This window comes from Miniopterus natalensis, chromosome 13 (assembly GCF_054644295.1).
Source record: "Miniopterus natalensis isolate mMinNat1 chromosome 13, mMinNat1.hap1, whole genome shotgun sequence".
NCBI lineage: Eukaryota > Metazoa > Chordata > Mammalia > Chiroptera > Miniopteridae > Miniopterus > Miniopterus natalensis.
The window spans coordinates 23,647,863-23,675,668 of NC_142093.1; the positions used below are offsets into that span (position 1 = coordinate 23,647,863).

At 48.9% G+C, this 27,806-nt stretch overlaps 1 protein-coding gene across 1 annotated transcript in view; it reads left to right on the forward strand.

Annotated features, from left to right (window-relative positions):
* The window catches only part of EPAS1 (endothelial PAS domain protein 1), a 77,332-nt gene that overhangs the window by 31,915 nt on the left and 17,611 nt on the right, over positions 1-27,806 (forward strand). The window contains exons 2-6 of the mRNA XM_087823530.1: positions 10,912-11,102; positions 18,029-18,180; positions 18,608-18,692; positions 21,128-21,246; positions 21,339-21,544. Of these exons, the coding sequence (XP_087679656.1) occupies positions 10,912-11,102; positions 18,029-18,180; positions 18,608-18,692; positions 21,128-21,246; positions 21,339-21,544 (753 nt within the window). The remainder of the gene's footprint in view (positions 1-10,911; positions 11,103-18,028; positions 18,181-18,607; positions 18,693-21,127; positions 21,247-21,338; positions 21,545-27,806) is intronic.

The window sequence follows — 27,806 nt, forward strand, 5'->3', positions numbered from 1 at the left end:
AGAGAACTGACCCTTAAAATCATGTTCTGTACTTGAAAAGAGCTCTCTCTGACAACTGCCTATTCCAGTTACGGCTTTTTAATTTTTGTCACCCAGAATGTCTGATGACACTGCCAGGGGAATTTCTGCCCCCTCCTTCCTGAATATACCCAGCACTGGCCCCCGAGGAGGCCCAGTTCTGTTTTCTCATGACACGATGATTATTTTTGGCATTGCACATACTTTCTCTAATGTTATCATCCCCTCCTCCACCCCCCACCTTTGTTGCCTTTTGATGAGCAATTGTTTTGGCAACTCTGCATAAATCAGGGAGTTAATCTGAGTTCAGTGTGGTGAGGGGGTGGGGGGGTAGGAGAGAAGAGGACCTCTGCTCTTGCCTCCTGCAGCACCCAACCCCCACGCTAGTGCAAACGCAGGGGTCCTCTCCCCCTGCCCATGAAAGAGCTCGCTTTCACTAGGCTCTGTGCTCGCCATTCATCCCTTCTGCCGGCAAGGCTTCAGGGGATATCTAGAGGTGACGCTGGGGGCTGCACCTCAGGGATGGCATCTTAATGACTTGACTTGGCGGGTGTTAGAACAGCCCCATTCAGAGTGAGTTCACTCCCTGTGCAGTTGGCTCGCTCGCCCTCTGTCCATAGATGTTCTCTTGTTCACGCTGCATGAGGAAATGGAGATTTCCAAGTGGGAAGCAGCCTTCCCGATGCTTTAACTCTTCACTGAAGGGAAGAGGTGCGGCAGAGAACTGAAATCTCAGCTGGCCCGCTGCAGCTCCCAGGGGAGCAGCAAGGCCCCTGGGCTGGAGACTGAGGCCAAGGCAGCTGGGGTCACTTTTTCTTTCCTCCCTGAGAGGGGAAGGGCACACTTGAATTGTCCTTATAATCAATTAGCAAATATTTACCCAGTTTGTCTGCCATGGCCCAAAGGTCCAGTGATGGATGCACAGAAGTAGAGGTTGTGTCTGTGCCCTGTTTCCCCAAGGCACCAAGCTACTTAGAACCCAGTTATAGCAGCTGGAGGTTTGCATAGAAAAGCCAGCCAGACAGGGAGGCCTTTAATAAGGCAAATGAGTAATGTGGGAAGGAAGCGCCTTGGAGAAGAAAGTGAGGGTGGCCAGGGAAACATCTGGGGGAAGCAGAGCTCGAACTGGCCCCAAGGATGGAGTTTTAGAAATAAGAAGGGATTAGGTGCTAGAGGTGGGGAAGATGCTAAGGAGGGGACATCAAAGTAGGGCTTAGTGAAATCCCATAAAGAAATATAAAACTAGAGTAAGACTCTTCCTGGCAGACGAGAAGACCTGACTTGTTAGGCTTTAGGGGGCTTTGAATAAGGACGGCATGAGGGAGCACTAACCCTGCCAGGTGTTGGCATCTCCATTGTGTCCTTGGTCCCGAGAGCTCAAGAGTCCCTTGGTCTCTTTCTACTCAAAGTTTGGTCACAGACCAGTAGAATTAGCACCATCTGGGAGGTTGTTAGAAATGCTGACCCTCAGGCCCCAGCCCAGACCTCCTGAGTCAGAAACTGCATCGTAACAAAACCCCAGGTGATTTTTGTGCACAAAGTGGGAGAAGTGCTGACTGTCTGACCACGGGCAATTGTCAGCAGCTCTAGTTCAGATCCCAGATTTGACTCAGAGTTGGGGACACACACTCGAGCGTCTTTGAGTGTCTTTGCACTGTGGCTCTCCCCAGATGGAAACTTTTCATTCTGATTAAGAGTTAGAATAGTATTCCGCTGGGCCTGGTTAGTCCATTGGGTGCTGACCCAGAGCAAGAGGCTGACCAGGGTATCTCCTTTGCTGCTTCCCAGATCAAGAGCTCATCAAGCAGTGTCCTTAGAGGGCTTCACCCCGATAAACCCAGCTCAGCTAAACCTTGTGACCCTGCAAGAGGGACCTGCCTATGGTCATTTTGGGAAAAGTTGCCCAATTTCAATCAAGAATATGGGATTTAGGGTCAAAGGATAGGTGTGAGTGTGGGCTCCATCACGGGGTGACACTGGGCATGTCACTAACATCCTTGGGGTCTGTTTCATGTGTAAAACAGGGATGAGACCATACCTCCCTCATGAGATTGTTTCAGGATTAAATCAGAGGCGGTGTGATGAGAGGTCTCCATCAGTCTGCGAGCCTTGCATGCGGCTCTTTCCCAGCTGCAGCAGCGGTCTCAGCTTGCTGGGCTCAAGTGTTCCCTCAGCCGGAGTCTGCGCAGTGTAGGGGCCGGGCGGTGGCAGGCATCAGAGGCCAGAGAGAACAAGAGATACAGGCAGATGCCCACTGTGGCTGCTTGCTGTCTTCCCCTGTTTGTGGGTGCAGGTGCCACTGAGTCTCCTTTGGCAGTGCCCTGGGTATAGTGAGATTGAAACAGATGGAAAAAAACACTGAACAAGAGTGGCCATCCCCAAGTAACCGGATTCTCTAACTTCAGTAGTTGGTCATCTCTGTTCAGGTGCTTTAGCCTGGATATGGCTAAAGGGAGCCTAAGGGGGCGGTGACTGGGCAGGGAAAGTAGCTGAGACGGTGCGTACATCCCAAGTGCTTCCCTTCCCCCAATACCTGTCTCTGCTTCACCACCTCCGGGCCCCACATTCAGTAACCGTGGCCACAGTCCTGAAGGTGCTGGTGTTGCCAAATCCGCCTCCTCAGCTTTCCCAGGAGATCACTGTTAGGAAGCTGTGGGGAGCTGGCAGCAACCTGGATACCTGTCATCTTTTATTATAAAAAAATGAATTAAAACACACCTGATAAAAAGGTAGACATCATAGTGTTATTTATAACAGCTAGAAATCAGAAACCATACTGAACAATAGTCAAGTGCATTGTGATCCACCCACACACCACAATGTTGCTGACTGTTATAAATGTGTTTAAAGAATTCTTTAAAATGTGATAAAATGTTAAGTAAAAAGCCATAAATCCAATGGGATTTCAATTTTTTTCTTTGTATTTTTCTGTATTTTCACAGTTGCCTACCTAAATATGCATTACCCTTATTTCTACCATAACCTTTTTTAAAAAAGGAAATTATCTGTTAAGATAAACTAGGCTATGAGGTGATAATGCTTGACGGTCTATTTCCAATTACGTGACACGTCGAATGCTGGTTGGCAGTGGGCTCTCTGTCTATGTCCTCAGGAGAGGGCTCAGGGATTTTGCTCCAACTTCACACATTCCCATTACCTTTTTGAGCCTCAGTTTTCCTCATCTCTAAATTGGGAATCATGATATCTGCTCTTTCTATTCTACTGGGTAAGATTTACTAATAAAGTGCTTTGTAATGAGGGATACAGGTTTAAAGTGGTATTACTCATTCATATGTTGAACAAAGAGAAACCTGTTAATGCTTGGGCTTGGTGAAGCTAAGCCGAGGGACAGTCTGCAACTGTTACCCCTGTACATGCACCGCTTCTCCCAGCTGGGCTGGGGACTGCACATGTCCTATTATGTAAGGAGCTGGGTTATCTGGAGCCCCAGATGGGCTGTACCTATAGGGCTGCTCAGTAATTGGATCTGCTGCTTTCTTCTCGAGGCTGCCTGGAGCAGAGAAGGCCACCAGATAAGCATCTCCAGTGGGCCCCAAGCAGAATTGACCATTAGAGGGCCATGTTGGGTGGGCCTCCGACATTACTGTCAGCTCTGAATGCAGTCCAGGCCCTGTCTCTGGGGGCACAGGCCATCCGAGTGAGGCAGGGAGCTGGGGGCTCAGCCCCAGAGGAGGGAGGTTGGGAGGCTGAGATATGAGACACTTTTCAGGATTCCTCCTTCAGGGAAGGAGTGAGTGAAAACATCCATTCCTATTTTAGCCCCTCCAGCCCTCACCTCCTCTTTGTATCCCCTCTTTAGGACTTTGAATATACTGGTCTGTGGTCATGTTATCTCCCAGGTGGGCTGTGGTCTCTTTAGGGCCAACCCATTCCCCTCACCAGTCTGCATACTGAATGAAGTGTATTGATGCCTTTCCCCCTTGTCCAGGGTGGTTTGATCTGCCCAGCTCCTCCGGAATTTGCTAATTAGATTTCTTCTGTTTTGACTGGCCCATGCTGATCCCTTTCCTCTCCTTTATAACAGCTTCCCCCATTAATCACTACTGCCCTGGGACAGCCATCAGAATGTCCCCGGAAAGTTGGTCACCAGAACACCGCCCTCTTCTAAAACATTTTGCCACTCCTTTCAAATTGCCTGCAGAGCCAAAGACCATTCTTTTGAAAACCTTCAATTGTGGCAAGGCCTTATCTTTGAGGGCACATTTTATTCTTTCAAACAACCAAATTCCATTTACAGCCAAGCCTGGCGACTACAGGGGATGGGCAAACAGGATAATATTGTTTGGGATTTAAAATGAAGCGTGGTTTATGAAGTGTTATGACTGATTTTCTTGTGTAGCTCTGAAGTGAATTCTAAAAAGACCTCCCAAAATACTTAGCACAATGACCACTTCACAGGAGTGAAGTTTGTACCTTCTCCCAAGGTGGCAGTTTTGAGAGGCATCTGCCTTTTATGTGACATCTTTTCAAATCTCTGCCTCCTTATTTTTGTCTCTTTCTGTCAGTTAAAGCATCTGGTACAGGCATGGTCACATGAGCTCCCAGATGAATAACTGGGTTTTGGTGGTGACTCCAAATTTGCTGGCCATAGTGAATGTGGACACTGCCCGTTAGAGGGAAAGCGTGTGGCTAGGTTTAAGAAGCAGGCTGGGTGTCAGTCCTCCAAAGACATGTGATCACACGATCAGAAACCTATGGTTTAATAAGCCCTCCAGGTGATTCTGCTATAGACTAAAGTTGAAAACCACTGCTAAGCAAAAGCCAGACCAAACACACTGCATGTTTTAAGTGAGGGTCAGGTGAAGTTGTTTATGAAGCGCACCTAGCCCCTAGTGCTCAATCAATATCAGTTTTCTCTGCCTTCCACCAAAAATAAAAAGGGGAGGGGGGTGTTGTATTTTAAAGCTGACTGCTTTGCAACAGTGGTTCCCAGCCCTGGCTGCACTGAAGAATCACACGGGAAGCTTTAAATCCAATGCTCAGGCTGTGCCTCCGGCCTATTACATGGGAATCTCTGGGAGATTCCAAAAAGGACCAAAGCATCAGTTTTTAGGGCTCCTCTGATGATTCCAGTGAGTGGCCAAGATTGAGACGCGCTAGCTTTGGTTCTGCTCTCGTTTAATCCGCAAGGCAATCACGCCCGAGGAGTGTGGGTCAGCCACTTGTCCTGATCTCTGGGACCTGAAGCTGGTGTGTTTCTCCCTCGGGCAGCATTGTCCACAGCCGCACAGCCTCAGTGAGGGCTCATGAGAGCTCCTCCTAATTGCATTTTACCTCATTTCCTCCATTCACAGCTCCTGCAAACTGGTACCTGCTTAGAACTTCACCGTCAACCAATAGATTCATCTAAGATGGTTTAATTAGCTTCAGCCTCCCTCCCTGACCTATAATCCATTCTGCTTCTAAGCTCTCTAACCTCATAAGTAATGGACATATGGTTTTGATAACCTGATGGCCCACAAGCATTAAACTTGGGAGTCCTGATCACACTAAACATCAGGAGACTGTCACTAAGTAAGCAGCCAACCCCACTGGTGCAGCTGGTGACATCTTGGAGGCCCCACCGGGCTGTATTCACCTGGAAGCCAGAAACCAGGAGCTTATTGCCCAAGAGCTGATAATGATTCCATCTTGGAGCAATGACCCAGAAGTTAAGGAGACATTTTTAAGATAGCGAAGCTCTGGACCAAGAAGTTTTTCCTGGTTGAATTGTAGCATTTACCTGCTAGAGCTTTAGGACAGTTTTGTCTTTTGACTGACTGCCTGGTCCTTAAGTGGTTACTTTCCTTAGTTGGGATCCAATGTTTCAGACTTTGAGTTTCCAATTTGGGACTTAAGTATAAATTTGTGTATATTCAGGTGTCAAAAAAAAAAAAAAAAGACAGAAACTGCTTGTTCTCCGCTGGCAACATGGAGAGACACATACATGCAGGTTGGACCCGCAGCTTTATGGAGCACTGAGGAGCCACTCCTGATAACACCACCCCAGCCCTGCGGGATGGAGGCAGCCTCCTGCTAAACCCACAGCACCGACTCGCCCTCTTCCTGCTCACACTCCGTTTGAATTCCGATGTTGGTTTTGAATCCTACTCCTAGGGCGTGGGTCTTTTCCCCAGGTGAGTGGGAGCTCATTTAAGGACAGAGCCTCCCGTCACCCCCCACGGAATCTGTATGCCACTGTCTCGTTTTCCAATCTAACCTATTCCTCCTGCCCTATACATGACCATCCAATATGTGGGAAAGTCTCTAACCCTCACAGTGCATTTTGAAGGCTTACAATAGGTAACAGTTTCCTTGCTGCCAGTGGAGAAACCTTTGATCCTGGAGACCCAGAGGAACTAGGTTTGAGACAATATCTAACTTAACAAGTTACTTAATCCCTCTGAATCTCCACTTCTTCATCTATTAAATGGGGATACTAGTTCCTATCTCTCAGGGCTGATGTGAGACTCACATGAGATAACACATGTAGGAGCAAAAAGTGTTCTCTGAACCCTGCAAACACCGTAGCGGTATTGTTACTTGTCCTTCTAGGATCAGCTGAAATCCTGCCTCCCTGACCTGTTTACTCATACTCGCGTGTTTCTTATCTAAACCACCTATGGTGTTTATTGTTTGTACTTATTTCTGTAGTTAATAGAAATGTTTCAAGTTGCTGGCTCCCTAACTAGACTGCATTCTCCTTGAAAACAAGGGATGTCTGCCTTATCCCCTCCGCAGTTCCTTCCACGCGGCCCGGCGCAGAGCTCAGTCAACACCCCTGCGCCGCACGTGGGCCCGGTACCCAGGCCGGGTTTATGCTGTGTGTTCCGTATACAAAATATTGTGCTCACCGGAGGGCAGTCAAGAAAGACAGGAGCAGGAACTTTGTCGAAAGAGCAATGTGGAGTAAGAATAAATTTCTGAGTCCTTTCTGGTGATTTGGAAAACTTAGGATAAAATATCTTTTTACAAGAAACCAGAGAATTCTAACACGCCATGTCTAGAATTGTCATTTAAAGAAATTCTGGTCTATTGCAATTAATTCTAGAACCCTTGTAGGGAGAGAAAGTAAAGTTTGAGTGTTTTAGGAAATAAAGCCTCATTGACCAAAGAAGGTTCAGCAACATGACACAAAGGACTGGTCAGGATCAGCCTGACCCCAAATAAGTCTCCAGCCCTGAGACAGCAGTGGTTTGGTGATGAAGAACGCTGTTGTGGCCAAAGTCTGAATGTGACTAATACTCACATTAGCCAGATAATGGAGTCATTATCATCGGTCATGACGGCTTCCATTTGTGGAGAGCCTTCTAGCGCAGGCATACCTCAGGGACACTGCGGGTCGGTTTCAAGACACCGCAATACAGGGAGCCGTGGTCTTTGCTTGCGGAGGATCTTGCCTTCAATTTGTAAAAAACGCAACATCGGTGAAAGCGCAATAATGCGAAGCACAGAATCGAGAGGCACAACTGTGCTTCCAACCCTCTGCGCATCTCACGTGATCCTTACAAACGAGGCGTGAGATCCCTGCCACGTTACAGGTGAGGCTATAAGGGAACAAAGAATGCATTTTCCTGTCCAAAATCAGATGGATAGTTTGTGGCCAATATATTAAAACATCAGTCCTCCTAACTTCCAGGCCCCTGTTCAATTTGCTAAGAGACCTAACCCTGACAAACTGCGTGAGGAAGCAGGTGGTGCCTGCATCTGCTGGGCACAGGGGATCTTACGCTCACACTTGGCATTAATTGTACCTGTTCTTCAGTGTCGCTAACTAAATCATGGCAGAGTTACACATTTTTGTCTGTTCTTCCAAGAGTCAACATTAGACAGATATCTCTGGGCTGTGTCAAATATAACTAGATAATTTAATTAAAGTCATGTTGGTCCCCAGAGTGCAACTAAAACCAAGGTAGCTAAACTGGAGCTCATGACTTTCAAACCAAGAGGCTGCTTGACATTCCCAATCATCTTTCTTTTTCTAAATGTTAAGATGTTGCTATTTCTTTATTTCTTGCTAAAGCCACTACCTTCTACCGTTCAGCTGTGGGAAGCATCTTGGCCTAGGAAGAGATGGGTTCTAGCCCCAGCTCTGCCACTAATTAGTTGGATGGCTCTTGGTAAGTCACTTAGCTGGGCCAGGCCTCAGTTTCCAGATCTGTGAAATGGGGGGAGCAGCAATGCCTGTCTTGCCCATCTCACATGTAGGTGGTGAGGGTGGAATCAGGCAGGGAGCACCCACGTGTCTCAGGACTTCTAAGTGTCTGCTCACTGACAATTCCCAAGCGCTTATGCAGGCCTTTGCTTTGTGATCTTGGGCAAGTTGCATGTTATGTCCGAGCCGCAGTCTCCACATGTATAAACTGTGCACACAATATCTACCATATTGCGCTGTTAGGAGGATCGTAATGAGGTGATACATGTAAGGTCCTTGGTGCAGCGCCAGGCACAAACGTAGGTGTCAACGAATATTTGCAGGCCCAGGGAACACGGTAGGACCCAGATGTCAAATGCCATCGCCAGACAGGGCGTCGGCCCAGCCTGCCTTTCCCCTTCCCGGTTCTCTCTGCCGCGTCTGCTCGTCCACTCCCAGGAAGGGGCAACGGCGAAGGGCCGCTCTGCGCACGCAGATGTTGGCGTGAACGCCTGGCCTGTCCTGGGGACCTTTCCCACCCCGGGATGGCTTCTCTAGGTGCCTCGCTGACTGGCTGCATGTTGACACTGCCCTTGCCGGGTGGGCAAGGCTTGGGGCTGGAGAATGGAATCCGCGTCTTCAGGACGCTGGCCTTCGTGACACGTAGGCGTGATGTGTACAGTTTCAGCGTTCTGTCCCCTTCCCACCCTTATTTCCTGTGTCGTGATGCCTGCAAGCCCTGAACAACTGCGTTTGCTTCACGATCAGAGGTCAGGATTAAAATGCAAGCGGGAGAAACTAATTTATAAACTGTCATTAAAGATCTGATGCAAAAGCAACGTGGTCATGAGGGCGGATCTGAGAGGGTGGCGATGGGTGGAGCGCAAGGGGGAGTTCTGGGAATTGAAAGCGGGGCGAGGAGGGAGCAGGGATTAGGTAAAGGAAACATAAAAGAGAGATAGGCAAGAAAAAACAGTGTCACCCATTTCGTAGTTTTCCTGAAGGTTCCTCCTGACCATTAGCAGCCACTGGACGTTCCCTCTGCAGGCTGAGTAAATGGGGCTGGATGTTCTCTTTTTAAAAATGAAACATGTTGCAAAGTCAAAACAGTTGCCTCTGCCCCAGATCTTGAAGGGTTTGAAAGGCACGTAAGCATTCCATGAATCCCAAAATACGGGTTATCTGTCCAGATAGCAGGCTCCAAAGCCAAACAAGAGGGGCACAGCCCTGGTTCGGGAGCCTCGGCGGGGGGAGCTGAGGCTGCCGGGTGAGGCCGCGGGGCCAAACTGCACTGTGCGCGTTAACGAAAAGAGAAATAAACCTGCTTGCTAAAAACGCAACACAGGTTATTTTAGAAACATAGGAAAATACAGATAAGCACAAAGGAAAAAGTATCGCCCCTTACCTCACCACCCTGAAACCGCTGACACTTTCGTGTGCAGAGAGACGAGACAAGGCAGTCATCAATGGCAAGAGCCCGGATTCGGGGCTCACCCGCCTGGAGCCAAGCCCCGCTTCCCCATTTACCTGCCGAGAAGCTGCAGACCAGTTAGCCTCTATGGACCCATTTCGTCATCTGTTAATTAGAGATAATAATAATAATGACTTCCAGGGGTAGCTGTAAGAATTAAAGAAGCTAACGTAGTAGTACTTAAAACAGTGCCTGGAATATAGTAAGCACTATATATATATATGACAGCTGTAAGAATAATAGTTATTATTTTATTATGTTTCTAGGCTTTTTCTAACGTAACATGCAAGAGCTATATTTCTGTGAAAATCAGGTTGTACTGTACACTTCTGTAATGTTTTACTCTCATGATCATCTTTTCATGGACATATTTGTTATTAATACTAGCTAATATTGATTGTTTCCACTTGGGATAGGCCTGGTGCTAGAGATTTTACATAAATTATCATACTTAATCCTCACTATAACTCTGTGAGGTATAAGTACTATTATGACCATTTTACAGATGAGAAAACTGAGGTTGAGGTTAAGCAGTTAAAGCAATTTGAGTGTATAAAGCTGGCAAGTGGAGAAGTTAGAGTTTAAATACGGAGAGTCTGGCTTTTAAACTTGCCCGTTTTAGAACGATATATAGGAAGGTCCAGGATCTTGTCAGGACTTCCTGAAAGAGGCAGGTATGGATGTGTGTCATCTTTTCTTCTGTCCTGCAAAGAAGAGGAACATGCTGGTGGGGTTAGGAAGAAAACATGTGCTCCCTCCTCTGCAGCCCTCGGCAGGCGTGCACCCTGGGACACCAGGCTGACCAATGTCTGGCTGACTATTCTTCTTGGGCTCTAATGACATTTTCAGTTTTTAGCATTGAAATCACTCTCTGATACAAAATAGGGTGTAAGGTCTAGCACTGGGCTTAATTTTTTTTCTAAGAGCATTTTTATCCAGAAAGGGAAACTTGAAGCAGTTTTTCATCTGGTTTTCCAGAATTTTGGACACAGCCACCTCACACTTCCCTCCCCATCACAGCACCTTCACCTCAGTCCCAAGAGAGCCAGGCCCAGGTCCCAGGCGTTGCCAGTGGATGAATTTAACTGGCAAGTCTTTGCTCCAACCGCCCCCGTGAAGCCCTGTCTAGGACCTCATGGGCGCGTGGCTCAGACGACCGGTGTGAGCCCACATTGGCTCAGTGTGAGAGTCGGTTGTGCCATGGGCTGGGGCCCTTGGGGCGTCTTGATCAGGGCCGTGACAGAATGACAGTGACGTTTTGGAGACTAACCCCTCTCTCTCTATCTAGGAGCAGCTCGGAGAGGAGGAAGGAGAAGTCCCGGGACGCAGCAAGGTCCCGGAGAAGCAAGGAGACGGAGGTCTTCTATGAGCTGGCCCACGAGCTGCCCTTGCCTCACAGTGTGAGCTCCCACCTGGACAAGGCCTCCATCATGCGGCTGGCCATCAGCTTCCTGCGAACGCACAAGCTCCTGTCCTCAGGTGAGGCCGGCGAACGCCCCCAGGAGGCTCTGTTGCGCCAGAGCTAGGAGGCCACTGGAAGGTCTCCCCATTCTGCAAAACTTCCACCCACAGAAACACCGTCATTGGTGCTTCATCCCTTCATGTCACACGGCTCCCTCCCAGCAGTGACCTTCACCGCGAGCGCAGCCACGAGATGAAAGGCGAGGACAGGCCCAAGGAGATGCGTGGGCGCCTGGAGGGGGGGGGCTGGAGAGCAAAGCAGCGTTTGCTGCCGTCCGGCTGCCTCTCCGCCGGGCCGCCTGAGGCACAGTCCACTCGGCTGAGTCCTCAGGCCGCGTGTCAGTGCCCGTCTTCCAGCTGCCTCCCCAAGGGCAGCGTGTGCCCGGGCAGTCTTCCCCTCTCACTAGCCAGTCGGCCAGGCTAATTATTCTGTGTCTCTGCTCCTGGCTTCCTCAACTGTAAAAGGCAGGCAGGAGCACTGACTGCACAGGGCGTCTCTGAGAATCGGCCAAGACGCTGTCTGTAAGGCACCTGACCCCGCAACGCTCATTCGCTGGGGCGTCTTTGACAGGCAACCACCTCGCCATGGAACTAGCTCATGCTCACCCTCCCTGGTATCTCTGCAAGACTCGAGTTCACAAAACATGTTTTTTCTCAGAGTTTACATTCTTCATAAAGCCATTTCCTGTTAGTCTTGACCAGAAAGAGGCGGCCCGAGGAGTTTCCCAGTTTCGGATTCCCATGTGACAGTCCCGTTTGGTGTGTTGATTTCATAGGGAAACGGGGCGTTGGGAAGCGTCCCTCCTCGCCTGTTGTGGTGCTCCAGGTGGGCAGCATCCAAGGCAGGGGGTGTGAGGGAGGCCGGCAGGGAAGGGAAGGTCCTTTTGTGGTTGGTTTTCAGTTTTCCTGAGTGAGTCGGGTGCCTTGGAGCTGGGTGGATGCTGCCATCCTGTTATGAAGTGGCTATTCTGGGAAAGAAACCCTGAGCAAAGGGAATCCAGTGTGAGCCTGGGAGGCCAGACCGACGTGCTATTCTGGGCCCTGGAGCACAGGAAGGATATGGGGGAAAGACTTTCAGAAAATAGGATGACAGCTCAGTGGGTCCAAGGGTTGGAGGGCTAACCCTGTACTGTAAGTCTAAAGAATCTTGGAAAAGTACAGACGGGACAGGGACAACCAAGGGCAAAGACATGCTCTATAAAATACTTCCAAAGAAACAACACAAAGCAGTGGCAAATTCATTGTCATACATGCTATAGAAAGAGGGAACAGTGGGCAGGTCTGGAGGAGCCATCTCAGGGAATATGTGAGCCTCTTTCTTTTTTTCTTTTTTTTTTTTAATATATCTTTATTGATTTCAGAGAGAGGAAAGGAGAGGGAGAGAGAGAGAGAGATAGAAACATCAATGATGAGAGAGTCATTGATCGAGCCCGCAACCCGGGCATGTGCCCTGACCGGGAATCGAACCCCGATCGCCTGGATCCTAGGTCGACGCTCAATCGCTGAGCCACGCCCGGCAGGGCGAGCCTCTTTCTTTTAAAGAGGCTCATCTTCCTGGACAGATGAGGTCTGTGTCTGCTAGTGTTGGAATCACCTCTACATATGCACAGACGCCCTGAAACATCTCAACAGCCCAGTAATGGTGCTTGAAATTCTGCTCTTAGACATTAATTCCTTTGGGTTAATCACTGCTTCTTTCCACAACCACCCCCATTCCTCCACCAACAGAGAATCCCAGAAGGGGTGATACATTAACCCCGGGATATCTCTGATTGAATTTGACTGTGGAACGTCTCACAGATGACGAAATGTGAAGCACAGAAAAGCTAGGGCTGCCCAAAGTCACACATTTAGCACACGGTGAATCTGCACCTGAAATTCAAGTCGTTTTGAATTTCGGTCCATGGGAAAGACAGACACAGGAAGGCAGGTGCATTCTGCCAAGATGCTGAAAGGGGTTGAGTGTGTGGGGAAGAGGAGGGAAAAGGCAGGGGAACCAGAATTAAATGGAGGTGCCTCGGGGCGACCTCACGTTGGGTGAGTTGTTTCTGGCCTCTCTCTTGTGCAGGGCCGTGTTTTCCACGTGCTCCCGTGCATGAGCCTCCCCATGGTGCAGAGGCTGACTTGGAAAGAACCAGGAATCAGAGGCTGGGCGTCTGAGCACGTCTTGCCTGTGTACTGACGAGAACCCCCTGCGTGCCAGACACGCCAAGGGAGATGGGACCAGAGTGGCCACAGCGAGACGTACACGTCTCCACTCAGGAGCGTTGCAAGTTGTGAACACAAACTGCCTGCCCTCTGGCTGGGCTCAGCCCCAGACCAGCCAGCGTCCTCAGCATGTCGGGTCGGGTCCTCTCTGTCCCAGCGTAAGCCATAACAGAAAAGGGTACAAAGCCACCTGGCCCTGGAGTCCTCGAAGGAGCAGTTCTCATAAAACAAGCCTCGCCCGGAGAGGGGGAGGGATGGATGGCTTTCAGCATCCCCTTTCTCTGCCCTCCCTCCACACAGGCCCTCAACCAGTTGCTGGAATTGTTTCCAGGAATTGCGTGGGAGGCGGGATCGTTTTAATGTCTAGTCATATTTTGCTTTTCCAACAACACGTGGCTCAATGAAAAGGAATACGGACTTGTGGGCGGATGGGCCTGCGCTGGAACCTCACGCTGGCTGCCTACTTTCTCTGCAGTCTTGCGAAAATCTCTTGACTGTCTCTGAGCTTGACTTTCTAAGCGGTGCTGTTGGAGGACTGAGATAATGGATGTAAAAGCCCTTATCTTCTTGCCTGCCACATATTAGGCCCTCGATAAGTAATAGTTTAGAAATAAAAATGACTATGAACAAGCAAGTTGATTTATAATAAGTATACATAAACAATATATATTAAGTATGCCATCCTCTTACCTACCTTTCAGCAATTTCTGTCAAAAAGCAGAGTTGCCAAGCTTTTCCAGGTCAAAACAGACCCATTATTGAAACATTTCTAACAAAGGTGAGCGCTGATGTTGGTTCATTTTATAATAGGAAATAGCTGGTTGCATACCTCAGAGTTCAAAAGGCTAAAAAAGACCAGGTTTTTGCTTTAGAGAAGTTTCTTCTTTACTTAGTAACACGTTTCCCTTTGATTTTCACAGTAGGCTGTTCTGTGTGGGAATGTTGGAGAGGAAACCTCAACACTAAGAAATTCAGGCTAGGAGTCTGGGCTGCCGATTGAGATTTGTATCACAGGAAGCAAACTGAAACAATAGCTTTATGATATTAGCTTCCACGCTGGGCCGAGAACAGAACACACTCTGACGGGAACATCGATGGAAATACCACTTGATTGTCTTAAATCCCCTTTCAAGATGAGCTCCGCAAACTATGACTAAATGAGGGTCACTTCTGCGTTCGAAGGGCACTGAACAGCAGTAAATATGCAAAATTAGCTTTTCACCGTAAAACGGATTTTTTACTTCCCCACGTTCATATACGGTGAAAGCAAATTCATTTTACATGAGAGCTGGAGGTGAATGTGAAGTAAGGTTTCTAAGGAGGAATGTCGGGTTGATTATTGATTCATTGGCATTTGCTTAGTGAAGGCATTAGTCTTAATAAGAGATTCTGATTTCCTGATCTTTAGACTATTAAGGGAAAGATATTAAATTGTGGGGCAAGTAAAGTTTTTACCATGACCTGTTCATGCAGGAAAAGTGGAACCAAAGGGGAAATTGTGGAGGCAGATATGGTTCTGGTGCCTTCTTATGATCACTTTCAGATTTCTTTTCCTAGGTTTTCACCTCCTACTATTTCACTGCCCCACCCCTTGCCTCATTCACCCTCCAAACCAAGGCCCTTTTCTGTCCTGTTTGGAGAGGAGCTGATAAGCCGATTCATGCTAGGATGTTAATGTCTAAGTGTAGCTAATGTATAATCTCTTCTAGAGATACTGACCTTGTTCGGATCATTTCCTTAAGACCTAAACCAAAGAGGGATCTGGTCAATCAGTAGGTATTTGCTAACCCCAGTCCTGTGCTACAGCTTATGAGCATTGATACAGAGAGGTAAGATACCACGGCTTATGAAGGTTAATGCAGAGAGGTGAGATAGGATAGTAAGTTAAGAACAAAGGAATGAATCTTTAAGGGTGGATTTTCAAGGCCTTTTGGGAGGCCAGAAAGATTAGGTAAAACCAGTACCTTCTGCCAAAGACGTGAGGGTAGCCCGAGCCTACTATCTGGGGATGGTGGAGTTTACAGGATAGCTAATGATCCAGTGAGAATCCGAAAATAATTTCCTTGTCGCGACTGAGACTGCTCTTGCAGTCAGTACACCAGGAATGGGGGAAGGGGGTGTCTATGGCCCTGGGCGAGCTGGAGGAGAGGAATCGGTTTAGAAGGAAAGAAAGCCCCTGCGATGACAACTAGGTGGTGACTGTCAGCCAAGCACATCTGAACCGGGAAGATCACAGGAGAATGGTTTTATAAGAAGTTAAAGCAGTGCTGGAGCCTCTCAGAGTAGGAGACGAGGGAAGACAACCCTGGTGGAATAAAAATGCATCCTAACTAGCAGCAGCAGCTGTGACAGCCTGGTCTCAGAGACCTGGTCAGGAGTATCTGCCCTGCCACCCTACCACTCACCCCAGACGCCCAGCTCCTGCTGCCCAAGGGGTCCCGCCCCACCCGGGCGGTGCTGCCTGAAGGAAATGAGTGGTGCTCCGGAAAAAGTGCTCTGAAACCTCAGCCCGCGCATATCCTGGCTGTGGGGAGTCATCAAAGCCTGTTTACAGGGGCTATTTTTAGCATTAAAGAATCTTGTTGTGCTCCCTGGGCTGAGCAGGCTTCAGCTTAGCAAAGTGCCTCTGATTTTGGTGACCTGGCCCTCTTCTTTGGGGTCAGATTCTGAAAGGTCTTGGGAAGAAAGTAACTGAGACCAAGAACCCAAGGCAGTCTGAAGGCCCCCACTGGGTGCCTACCGTGGTGCTCTCCACTGGGCACCGAGGGTCTTTCTCCAGTGTGTGTAACCTCACAGCAGCTTATCTTTGTCTCCACCACCACTGGACAGTCCTGCAGGGACAGGGCTGCTCTCACACCTCTTCACATCCTTGTGCTCTGTTCCCTGGGGCAGGACTGAGTAGGTGACACTTGACGACAGATACCTGATTTCCTGCTTTGTGACTAGCACAGGGCAGACACCTACATGGTAGGGGCATAATAACTGCGTAGTTAATTTCCCATGTGCCTAACACGGAGCTGGAGGTTGATGATACGTTAGGGGAGACACAATACTCACAGAAAAGAGCAGGAAAAACGGCAGCAAAGTCTTCAGCGGGGGAGGGTGGGGGGATGTGCATGCCCCCTGCCTTTGCGTGAAGGTCTGCCTCTACCGCAGTTTTCACCCTCGGCTCCAAGCTGCCAGGGAGCCGGCCAGGGCCCCTCAGAAGCCCCCAGGAGGGTAAGCAGGTGCTGTGGGAGCAAATGGTTCCACAGAGGAAAGAGGCCCGGCTGTCCCAGGGTCCCCAGGGGCCCAGCCTGCTGGCTTCCTGGTCCTCCAGCCATTGTGACTTCAGTTCCAAGACGTTCTGTTTCCACTCATGGCCCCCCAAATGCCCCTCTCCCTCCCTGCCAGAGGCCAGCTGGCTGGCTGCTGTAGCCAACTTCGCCACCTCCTGGAAGCAAGTGTACTGGGCATGGATGGAAACCAGTTGAGCTCTGCCGGAACTGTTAAAAACAGGAAATTTTAAGCAGAACTATTTCCTCTGGGCCTAGTTAACCCAAATAAGGTTGTCTTGGTATTACTCCAGATTTTGAAGTCAGTGTTGCCACTGAGATCAAAGAAATTAAAGAGAAAAAACCTCCTTCATAGGCCAGAAAGCACACAGCTGGCTCTGCTGTCTGGAGAAGGGATCACCTACCTGGTGTGATTTAAACGGTGCTGAAAACCTCTCCTCACTCATCCCAAAATAGGTCAGCACCTGCCAAAACAGGCTGATCTTCTCAGCATTAGGGTCACTCGTAGGACCTTGAGTTAAGGTGGGGATTCTCAACCTGTGGTCCTGGGGCCAACAGCTTCCACATCACCTGGGACCTTCCTAGGAAAACAGATGCTCAGCCCCCACTCAAGACCTCCTGAATCAGGAACTTTGGGGATGGGTCCCTTCAAGGGTCGCTTCTTGCAGGTGTGACTTATACAGTCCTGCTGGGCTCCACACTTAGAAGGGTCCTGGGACTGGTTTAATTTTTCAACAAGAGGCCCTACATTTTTACTTTGCACCGAGCCCCCCAAATTAGACAGCAGTCCTGGGCCCAGAAACCCTGTTTTCGCAAGCCCTCTAGGTGATTCTGGTCCCTGCTGAAACTGGAAGGCACTGAGTTGGGTCATTGTCTCTCCTAAAGCTTCTGTTCAAATGTAGATGTTAACTGAGAGCCTGAACATTGTCAGAGGTGGCACCCTCTCCTGGCCTTCAGTGCATCATCATCAGTTTAGCTGACTAGTTAGTTGGCAGACACCAGGTACGCAGTGGTCAAGTGTGGGTATGTGTGTGGTACAAGATCATTCATTCCCAGATGCTCCCCCTTCCCATAAGCTAGCCATCTGTACCGGAGTGTGCAGAGGAAAGAATTTCCCTCCTTTTCTTCCACTACTTTAGCAAAACAGAGGGAAAGCCACCAGGATACTACTCTGTACAGCCCAATTCTTGACTGTAAAGGCTGGCCTGTCCCCAGATGGGCCTGTTCTATTCCTCTGCAGAAACAGCAGCATCCGTGACTCTGGTACCTTCGCTGACCCTGTGTGCTCATCCCAGGCCCTCTGTGTGGGCATGTGGCAGATGCTTAGATGGTTGGCGATGTGTATTTCCAGAAAAGTCCAATTGATGCCTTTGTGCCATCCTGGCAGACATCTGTCCATGCCAGTCGCATCTGGGTTAGCACCACATTCATGCAAGCCATTCCACCCCCCTGTCTTCCCAGTTTGCTCTGAAAATGAGTCTGAAGCTGAGGCTGACCAGCAGATGGACAACCTGTACTTAAAAGCCTTGGAGGGTTTCATTGCCGTGGTGACCCAAGATGGAGACATGATCTTTCTGTCGGAAAACGTCAGCAAGTTCATGGGACTCACACAGGTGACTACCCTCCTTTGGCTCTTTCAAAAAGGGAAAACATTTCTCTTGGGGACAAAAATTAGTGGAAGGTTCTGATCACATCCCTCCTCACCCCTCCCTGCATGTACCTACCCTGCCCCCTGTCTGATCCCAGACCATAGCCTCAGGACCACACTTCCGCCCCCTGGCATTGGGTTTGGCGTTGCTGGTGGCCATCCTGGTGGACAGCTCTGCTGGCTAGACTAACAGGTCAGCCCTTGTGTATCAAGTCTCTGGCACCAACGGCAGTCCTGTTACATCCCTGTCTGTGGCCCTAACACTGAATTGGGAACATGAGCACTGATTCAGTCTCTTCCCTATCTCCAGATCTAGGAGGTGGCTCAGCAACCTCTTGGAATCTTCTACTTCAATGTTGGAATAATGAAGTCCAACCTTGTTTTTGAAACAGGTGGAGTTAACAGGACACAGTATCTTTGACTTTACTCATCCCTGTGACCATGAGGAGATCCGTGAGAACCTGAGTCTCAAAGATGGTAAGTATTCTTTATTGTGTGTCTCCTTCCTTCTGGTGCCCCTTGGAGGGGATCTGTATTGCCTTTGTATACGAATGTAGTAGAGATGGCTCATGAGTATCATGATCCAGAAAAAAACCAATGTGCAAAAAAATCCAGCAGAGCCTTTGAGACGAGATCACTGCCCTGAGCAGATTCTGCCCATGTCTAACCACCCCCTTTAACATCTCTCACCTGTCACTGCCATGAGGTGTGCTTGTCCAACCTGAGTAACAGAGGCAGGGTTAAGCTGCAGGGTTTGGCTATTGTTACCGTACACACTGCAAAAGCAAACATTTCATTGGCCCACTTCCACCCTTGTTACAGACTGAGCTTGCAGTCTGGGCCTGCAAAATGCAGAATTCCAACCACCCCCACCCACCCACTGACCTCTCAGACAACCCCTCTGCTCTCACCTGATGGCCTCAGACCACCAAGCTCCTACAGAACAGTCTGGAGAGCCCTCCATGGGCTCTTCAATGTCTTATCTGTGCTGCTGAGAAAGTCCTGCCTGGTTCCATGGGGAGGGGGCTAGCAGGTTTTCTGAATCCCTTTCTAAAGCAGGTGTTTGAAGCCTGAAAAAACAAAGTCTCTTATATCTTCTCTGCTCCAGAAACCTTTTGGTCCTTGGGTTCTCAGTCTCAGTTCAACCACTGACCCTAGTCTCAGTCTGACCACGTGACCTGAGCCAAGTCAATACTCTGCTTGGTTCCTTGGAGTCTTCTTTTTCAGATTGACAGTATTGAACCAGGCAAAGTCTAGGACATTCCAGCTTTCCAGTGCCATGATTCACAGCATGATCCTACTCTATCGGAGTAAACTTTAGGTCTCTTGGTCCATGTATTGAGGACTTGGGATCAAACTCAATAAATCAGCAAGCAGATCCTTATTGAAGGTGCCGGCCTGAGTGGACTCATAATCTGGAAGCAAAGGGTTAGTCTGAGCACCTAGAGGAAGATAAGACCAGGAGGCAGATTGTGAAAAGCTTTGAAGGCCAGGTGGAGGGCTTCGAACTTTATCCTGTAGACAGCGGGAGCTACTGAAGGTTTTTGAGCAGGGGTGGAGTAATCCGATTAGAGCTATGTTTAGAAAGATTAATCAAATGGCATAATGGCAAGAATCCAGAGGCTAACAAGTTAGGAGGCCGTGATAACAATAACCCAAGCTACAGCCGACGCATCTCCAGCACTTGCGCTGGTCCTGGTGGTGGGTCCAGGCCCCAAGGTACAAGAATATCTCATGATATGCCAACCCCACCTATGAAAATTAAAATGGAAAGAAACATCATTAAGTATGGAAGGCATGGTTTTATTATCATGATGGAGGAATATTCTTTCTTTAAAAAAAAGATTCACGATTTAGTGCATTACTTAGTGGGCTCTCCTAGTAATGCTTAAGACAGAGTCAAAGGGGACACAATTCACTGGACAGACAGATCTTTGGGGATATGAGAGTCAAATAAATCATAGCCCTCTGGAGGTGCAGAGGCTGGTGGCCATGCCTGGAGGGAAGAGTGTGAGACTCGAAACAAGGCTCTGGATTATTCTCTGGCGCTGGGCAGGAGGCAGGCATGCACCTTAGAGACCCAGGATGGGGATGGTGGGTTAGGCGGAATTTAGACATGCACAAGGGGATTCCGATGACACTTCCTGCATTTATCACTTTGTTTTACAGACAGTGGAGAAAGTTCTGAATGGGCAGGCTACTTGGAGACTATAAGGAAGGAAGCTATATTGTTTGTCTTGGTGATTTATTTAATTCTGGCTGAGAAAGGATATCCATGTTGAGTTAATTCTCAGAGTGAACTTGCTCTCCAAGTCCCAGGAGATTTGCACCAGAGGTCTCTCTTCAGCTTGACATATGTCACTTTAGGGAGAAAGCTGATGACACATCATCCTGAATGTAGCCATTATTGGCTGAAAATAGGTCACAGGAAGGTTCAGATTCCTGTGGGACAGGAGTGAGGAAAATACAGCAGTGTCTGAGGGACATTTCTAATCTGAGAGGTGTGTCCCCTTGGAGAAATTGTGGCCTCTCCTAGACCGTCCCTTGGAATTCCTCCTGGGGAACCTGGACCTGCCCCAGCAGAGATTTGCTGAAATTGTGGCAAATGCTCACTCATTGCCTTGCTGCTCTGAGGGGAGCCCTGACCACGTGCCGGGTGCAATGGAAATAAAACAGTGTAACACCCCTACTCTTCAGGTGTTTATACTCCAGCTGAGAGGCAACTGGGGACAAGAAAGCTTTAGTCCATAGGCCAAGATGGTACCGTGTTCATCACAGCTACAGGGGCTAAGAGAGCACATCTTGGGACATGCAAACAATGTGTTGCACACACAACACTGCAACTGGGTCCCTCTTCTGTTTATAAATGAAAAGCTAAACTCAGCTGGCTCTGTCCACCCTTCCTCGCCCAGGCTCTGGTTTCGGGAAGAAAAGCAAAGACATGTCCACAGACCGGGACTTCTTCATGAGGATGAAGTGCACAGTCACCAACCGAGGCCGCACCGTCAACCTCAAGTCGGCCACCTGGAAGGTAGGGCCACACCAGGCATGGGTTGGAGCCCCAGATGTGCCCCTGCCCCATGCCCTCAGCCCCACGTCTGACCCTCCATGGCTGGCCTCCAGGTCTTGCACTGCACTGGCCAGGTGAAGGTCTACAACAACTGCCCCCCTCACGGCGGTCTCTGTGGCTACAAGGAGCCCCTGCTCTCCTGCCTGATCATCATGTGTGAGCCCATCCAGCACCCATCGCACATGGACATCCCTCTAGACAGCAGGACCTTCCTGAGCCGCCATAGCATGGACATGAAGTTCACCTACTGCGACGACAAGTAGGGCCTAGGAGTGTGTGCGCTGTGGGCAGAGTGTCTTGTGTGTGTGTGTGTGTGTTAGTTGTGCCTGTGATAAAGGTGTGGGTCTGGGGCATAAATGTTGTATTGCTGGGTGCAAGCTTGTGGGCCTGTGTCACCGTTTCGCTCCACCCATGCAGCTAAGGGATGCCCGATACCATATTTGGCTGTTGCCCACCGATGCAGGGTCAGGGTCTGACTGCAGAGCTGCTCTGGTGTGCAACTGTTATTGTTGATCGTGGTGATGTGTACATCCCTCCACGTGTGAGGCTCCTGGGGAGATTTCCAGGTCACTCTGCTTCCCCCGGAGATGAGCGGCAAGAGGTCTCCATCAGCACCCTCAATGCAGACGCAGTGGGAGCTCGGGCCCTGGCCGGGGGACCGCCCCACCGCATGGCTTGCGTTTACTCTCTTCCTCACTGAGCTCTTCCCTCGGTCTTTGCTCCTCCTGCGTCTCCTCTATTCTGACCACTGTCCAGCCTCGTTTTGAAGGCTTTTCAATGAAGAGACCTAAGTGAGACTCTAACCCCCAAAGCCAGGCCCAGCTGGAAATTCTCCTAGGTTAAGTGTGTCCGCTCGGGCGAGAAGGCCTAGGTTCACATGCAATAGGAAATGCTGTTATTCTCGCCTCCAGTGGTTTCTTCATTAGCGTTGTCGGAAGAGTGCCTAAGGCTGCACGTGCACCCCGGGTCAGCTCTAGTTCCTCGCTCAGGGTGACGCTGAAACAGGCGGAGAGGCTGGGGCTGCCGAGGGAGGTCTGGGAGGGGGTGTCAAAGCCACATGGGCCTCGCCCCTGCTCCCCTCTGCCCCCCTCTGGGCCCTGGCATCGGGAGTGGGGGGAAATCAGGAGACACAATAAGGAAGAGGGGAGAACAGAGGCCGTGGGCAGGGACCACCGTCAGGAAGAGAGGGGAACCCAGAAGCAGCGGCTGGCCCGGGCCGCCCCGATCGAGTAAATGCGGCTGCGCTTACTGATGGCTGTGCCCCCAGATGTGCCCCTCAGGCAGGGATCTCTCAACCTGACCCCAGCTTTCCGCAGCATCCAGAGTCACCCTTTCTTTCGAGAGTCACGGTTTTTGTGGCAACCCTTCACCACAAGGGTTTCCCAACAAACCCTGAGGTCTCAGCCTCCCCTCGTCTAAAGTGGAGATGGTAGCAGGTTCTCAGCCTGTTTCACAGGGTCATTGCACAGTGAGATCAGGGCTATGAAAGCGCTTTGAAAAGTGCAAACACCATAGCTGACGTGAGGCAAAATGTTACGCTCCCTGTCCTGTCCCTCCCCAAAAGCAAGTCCCCCCCCTAAACTCAAGGGGTCAAGATCACTGCCGGAGGCCTGGAGGAAGGAGAGACCTGCAGCAAGAAACTGCCTCGCCTTCCCAGCCCGTAGGAAGCCACCAGGCCCCAGCAGAGCGCTCCTGCTCGGCCTTCCCGGGCCGCCCACCGTCCTCTCATCCAGGGGCATCCGGCTCTCTCTGTGGGTGGGGCCCCACTTGCCAGGCGAGGCTGAGTCTCTGTCCCCGGATCCTAGACTAACCTGATGTTGGCCGCTGCCCCTTCTTGCAATTGGCCACCACTCCGGGACAATTTTTAAATGTTTGCGAGAGTATCCTTGAGTCATTTCTGTCCCCCAGTTCTGGCCACCCTGGTGCCAGGGCTCCTGGCTCCTGGAGGTAGTGGGAATTATGTAAATAGAAAAAAGTGCTCTAAGCTCACAGAGAGAAAATGTCGTGGATGGAGACTTTTGCCCTGGAACTGACACAGTGTCAGCATTAATTACAGTTGTTGGCACTGTCATTATTGTAATGATGGTGGTGATTAGAGGGAAAGATTGCTCCAAAGGCAGGCACCAGAGAAATCCACGTGCATGTACGATTAGTTATCAGGTGGAGTCTTTGTATTCAAATAAACATTCTTGGCAGAAGACAGTTTTGTAACGTGAACCCCTCTGCATAGGGACATTCTGCTGCGAGCCCAGGTCTGGCGTCAGAGCGAGCTGGTGCCTCGGTGCCCCGGAGCCATCGCCAGAGCTGCGGAGCTGCTGCAGCTCCGTGACAGTGAAAGCTCCCTGTAGCCCCTGTGAGTGCAGAACGTCCCCAGTGTCACCCCACATGCACTGTGAAAACCTTGCTGCCCTAGAACTTGTCATTCCTCGATAATGATGAGATTTTTTTTTTTTAAGCTTAAGACTTTGATTATTGGTACAGTAAAGGGAAAAAAAAAATCCTCTGGAAAGGGTAATTCGGAGTTATTCTTTATTCATTATCTTGTTTTAAATGCATTTCAGGTCATTTCCTAAGAGCAAACCACCTCTGGATAAAAGAGGGCGGGGGGACATGAGGAACTGGCGGCCTGAGAGGGGCCGGAGAGGAGAGGCACAGAAAGGGGAGGACCCTGCGCTCACTGGTAGCTGGGCTCGGGCTGGTAGGCAGAGTCCCCCTGGCGCGAAGGAATCTGGTTTCGGGCTTTGTGACTCAGTGTGGAGGTGATACTGCATGTAAGTTCTGCTGGACACACTGCACTTTTAAGCAAAACCTTGCCTTTCACGAAACCTAATTTCATGGCCCACACTCTGAAGGCAGTGGTGCCGGGGCGATGAACGCAGAGGTGTGTGAAGCCGTGAAATGCTGTGCTACACAGAAGTTGTGTTTAACCGATTAGCAGATTAGTTGACAAGGGCACAGACGTGGCTTAGGCCATTTATAAAATGACTATTTTAAGTCCTTAATCCCTAAGTGTTATTTCTCGGTTGCTTTGATGAGGACTGCTATTTTTTAGTTTTGGTAGCTTGTATGGTTTTCATTGTTTGTACTGGGGTGAGGAAAAGATATTCAGAGTGTCGTCGTCCCCCCCAATACCCTTCCAAGATCAATGTTTCAAAACCAAAGCTTGGATATGATAGCTAATGGGGGGAGGGGGCTTTCCATTTTAATCGTAGAATTCACTAGATTTAGGGACATCTAACACACATGAAGGGCTGCGGTTTCCCACAAAGGGAATTATTTTCCTGTAAGGAAAATGAGAAAGAATCTGATGAAAATGTAAGGCAATCAGAATCCACAAAGTCACTTTTGAGACCGTTGGGTACTTTTCTTAGATGTCCTGAGATCACGGGCATAATCAAACAAGCAAGCAAAAGGGTCCCGGAGGAAAAAAGAAGGGAGAATAGAGAGGAAAAGGTGGAGTGAAATAAAAAAGGAAAGAGGAAAGAAAAGTGGACACCAATCTTGTGTTTAACTCTCAGAATTCCAAAATCAATTCACCCCGAAACCACCTGAAACATCTGAAACTGAGTGAAGGAGCGCTGAGGGTTCAAAACGCGCTTGTCCTCTCCTTTTAATAAAGGGCCAGAGGACTAGAGTAAGATTAGGTCCTGTGCGAATTATCTGAAACACGGAAAACGCTTCGAAAGTGAATTCTGTAACAGTTCATATGTCAGTCGCATTTATGTGTCTGTGGTCCACCGCTCTAGACGGGGAGAGTCGGGCAGCGAGGCTAAGGAAGACTGTCCCAGTTATCAGCGTCATTGAGGATTCATTTATACTCTGTTTCCGAAAATACTGAGCAACCGATTAATGAACTCTTACTTATTGAGCATCTGCTACGCATCTAACCCTGCGCCGGAGACATTTATAGTAAGGAGGTAAAAGAGATGGTTCCTGATCTCGAAGAGTTTACAGTTTGATACATGAGCAACTTATTGAAAGCACAGTGACTGGTACAAAATAGAGCCTTCCATGCACCCAAAGGAAGGCAAAGTGTGTTCCCAAGTAGTTGAACTTTAAAATGGGGTGCTTCCTCGATTCAGGTGGAGATGCCATCTAGTGGCAAAAGAGAGTAGCTGGGAAGGAAGCCAAACCGTCAAGGAGGGCACAGCAAAATCTGTATTTTACGTAATCCCACCGTGGTATTGTCAGTTTTATGGGTCTTCCTGTATCTTAAAAGTAAATTATAAAAGCAAATTACGTGGCTAGGATCAGTATTACTGGAGTGGGAGTGGGGGGAAGGCATCAAAATGACAGTAAATATTTGAAATGAACAGAGGGCCATGTAATCTCCGTAGGCAGTGAGAGGCAGTCCTGCTTTGTTTTTGAATTAAGGCAGCATAAGGCATAATACTGTCAGAAGCTTAAATAAGTTTAATAAGATGCTTGCATTTCAAATTCTGAGGGTCAAATCTATGATTTTTTTATGCAAAGAAGTGGGAATAGCAAAGATGATAACAGTGAGGATAATACAGAGAATGTCATTGAAGAAAATTATAAAGAGACATGTTATAAAATAGATACACATCAGTACACCTGGAAGGCAGAAGTACCGACGTCTAGGAAGAAAATAGGCTGCTCATTCAGGCACATAGTAAAAGATTATATACTTTCACGCATATTGAGATACAGTTAATGTATTATTTTTTACTTTTTTTAGAAGATGGGTGGCATCTTTAAATTCAAGGTGATCTTTCAGATTAATACACTACATGTAATTTTCTTAGTTTAATATATAGTCTATTCTAAATATTTTTGCCTTTTCCCTAATTAGCCTTTCTCAACACATCTTGTACAAGAGGATATAGTGTGTTTCTTGAAATCCCTGAGTTAGAAGAAATTTTAAATGCTCCCCTTGTGCATCTGTGTCTCCTGCAAAGTCCTGAAATTAGGCTAACAGAGTCTGAGCATATGTATGAGAAATGTGAATCTATTATCCCGTCTAATCTAGTCTACTAGAGATACTCCCCAAAAGGGGCAGCTCTACAAATTCTCTTTGGCATTTATATCAAAGTTTACTAGGCCTCGCAAGTCAAAGGGTATTCCTTCTACACAATCTTATTTTCTTGCTATATAGTTCAAGGCGAATTTCCTGTGTGTGGGTTCCAAGGTAATGAGAGGCAGGCGTGGCATTTGGTGGCCCTCAGAGCAGCTTCAGTTGAGGACTGAGCCTGGGTGACCTTCCTGTGAATAAATTAACCCGGCCCTTAACACATCACACTGACAGGATGGAAACTGATTGCTCACTGACTACAGAGCGGTTGTATAGATGTTACATAACCATGTAATATTTGAGGGAAGCACAAGGCTAAAAGTACTATTGTTTAAAACAAAATCAGGATAAAAATATATTAAAACAGAAGGCATTGAAATCCGAATTAGTGAATAGTCTGGGTATGAGGAAATGCAGTTTCAAAGCTGAGATGCACCTATAAAAAACAACATGAAGCGAACCAAGTGTTGCCCGGGAGAGGCCGCTGCCGGAAGGGCGGGTGGGAAGACAGAAAGCAGATTTAATAGAAGTGTGGCTTATTAGCAAATACGTTCTTTGAAAAACAAGTAGGTGGTTATAAAGTACTTAAAACTCTATCCTCTTTAGTAATTTAAATACTCTTACCCATCTTGTTTACATGGTTTAATTTACTTAGCAAATCCTTTACTCGTGTGGGAACAGGAATAAAAACTGCCGCCAGGCCTCGTCTGACTCCAGGCAGCGGCTGCTGGAGTCGGGAGCTTTCCGCCATGTCCCACGGGGAGCTTGGCAGTGTCACAGGGCAGAGGAGCAGCCACTCCGTCCCCGGGGACTTCTCCTGCCTCTCGAGGCGATGGCACCGGCACCGTAGCCGAGAGAAATTTTCCTCCCAGCCCCCGGTCACAGGTAGTCCCCGCTGAAAAGGGCCTCTGAACATGTTTAAGGGTAAGGAGCCACTGAAGAGCAGTGAGTAGCTGGCATTTTACACCGCGAAGGCAAAGCTACCTAACTCCAAAATCCAGCCCCTGCTGGTCTGACCACGGATTTACTTGGGGTAACGCTAACTTCAGAATTTAATTTCCCCCTCTATTTTGTTTTCTCTTTTCCTCCCTCCTTCCTCTGCCCCCGTGGCCGCCTGCGTGGCCTCGCCCGGCCGCCTCTCTGCCCACTTTATCATTAAAGCCTGGCCTCTGGCCTCACTCCTGAAACCCCGCAGGTTGAGCCCTTTTACGCTGCCCTCCTCTCAGAACAGAGCAGCCCTACTGAGTCAACTTTTTAAATGTATCGGTGACTCCAAGCTGATTTTTCCCCCAGTGAGTCAGGGGCTCTTAATTAGAAAGAAAAAAAAAGTTTCCCTGCCCCTGGCGGAGAGAGCAGATGAAAGTTATCACAGCCCAGCTCCGGAGGCTGCGGGGACCCCGGGAAATCAGCAGGGGAGGCCCTTCTGTGCCGCAGGAGCGACCCTATAAACAAGCTGGGTTCATCAACCTCCCCACTGGCGTCTGTGTGC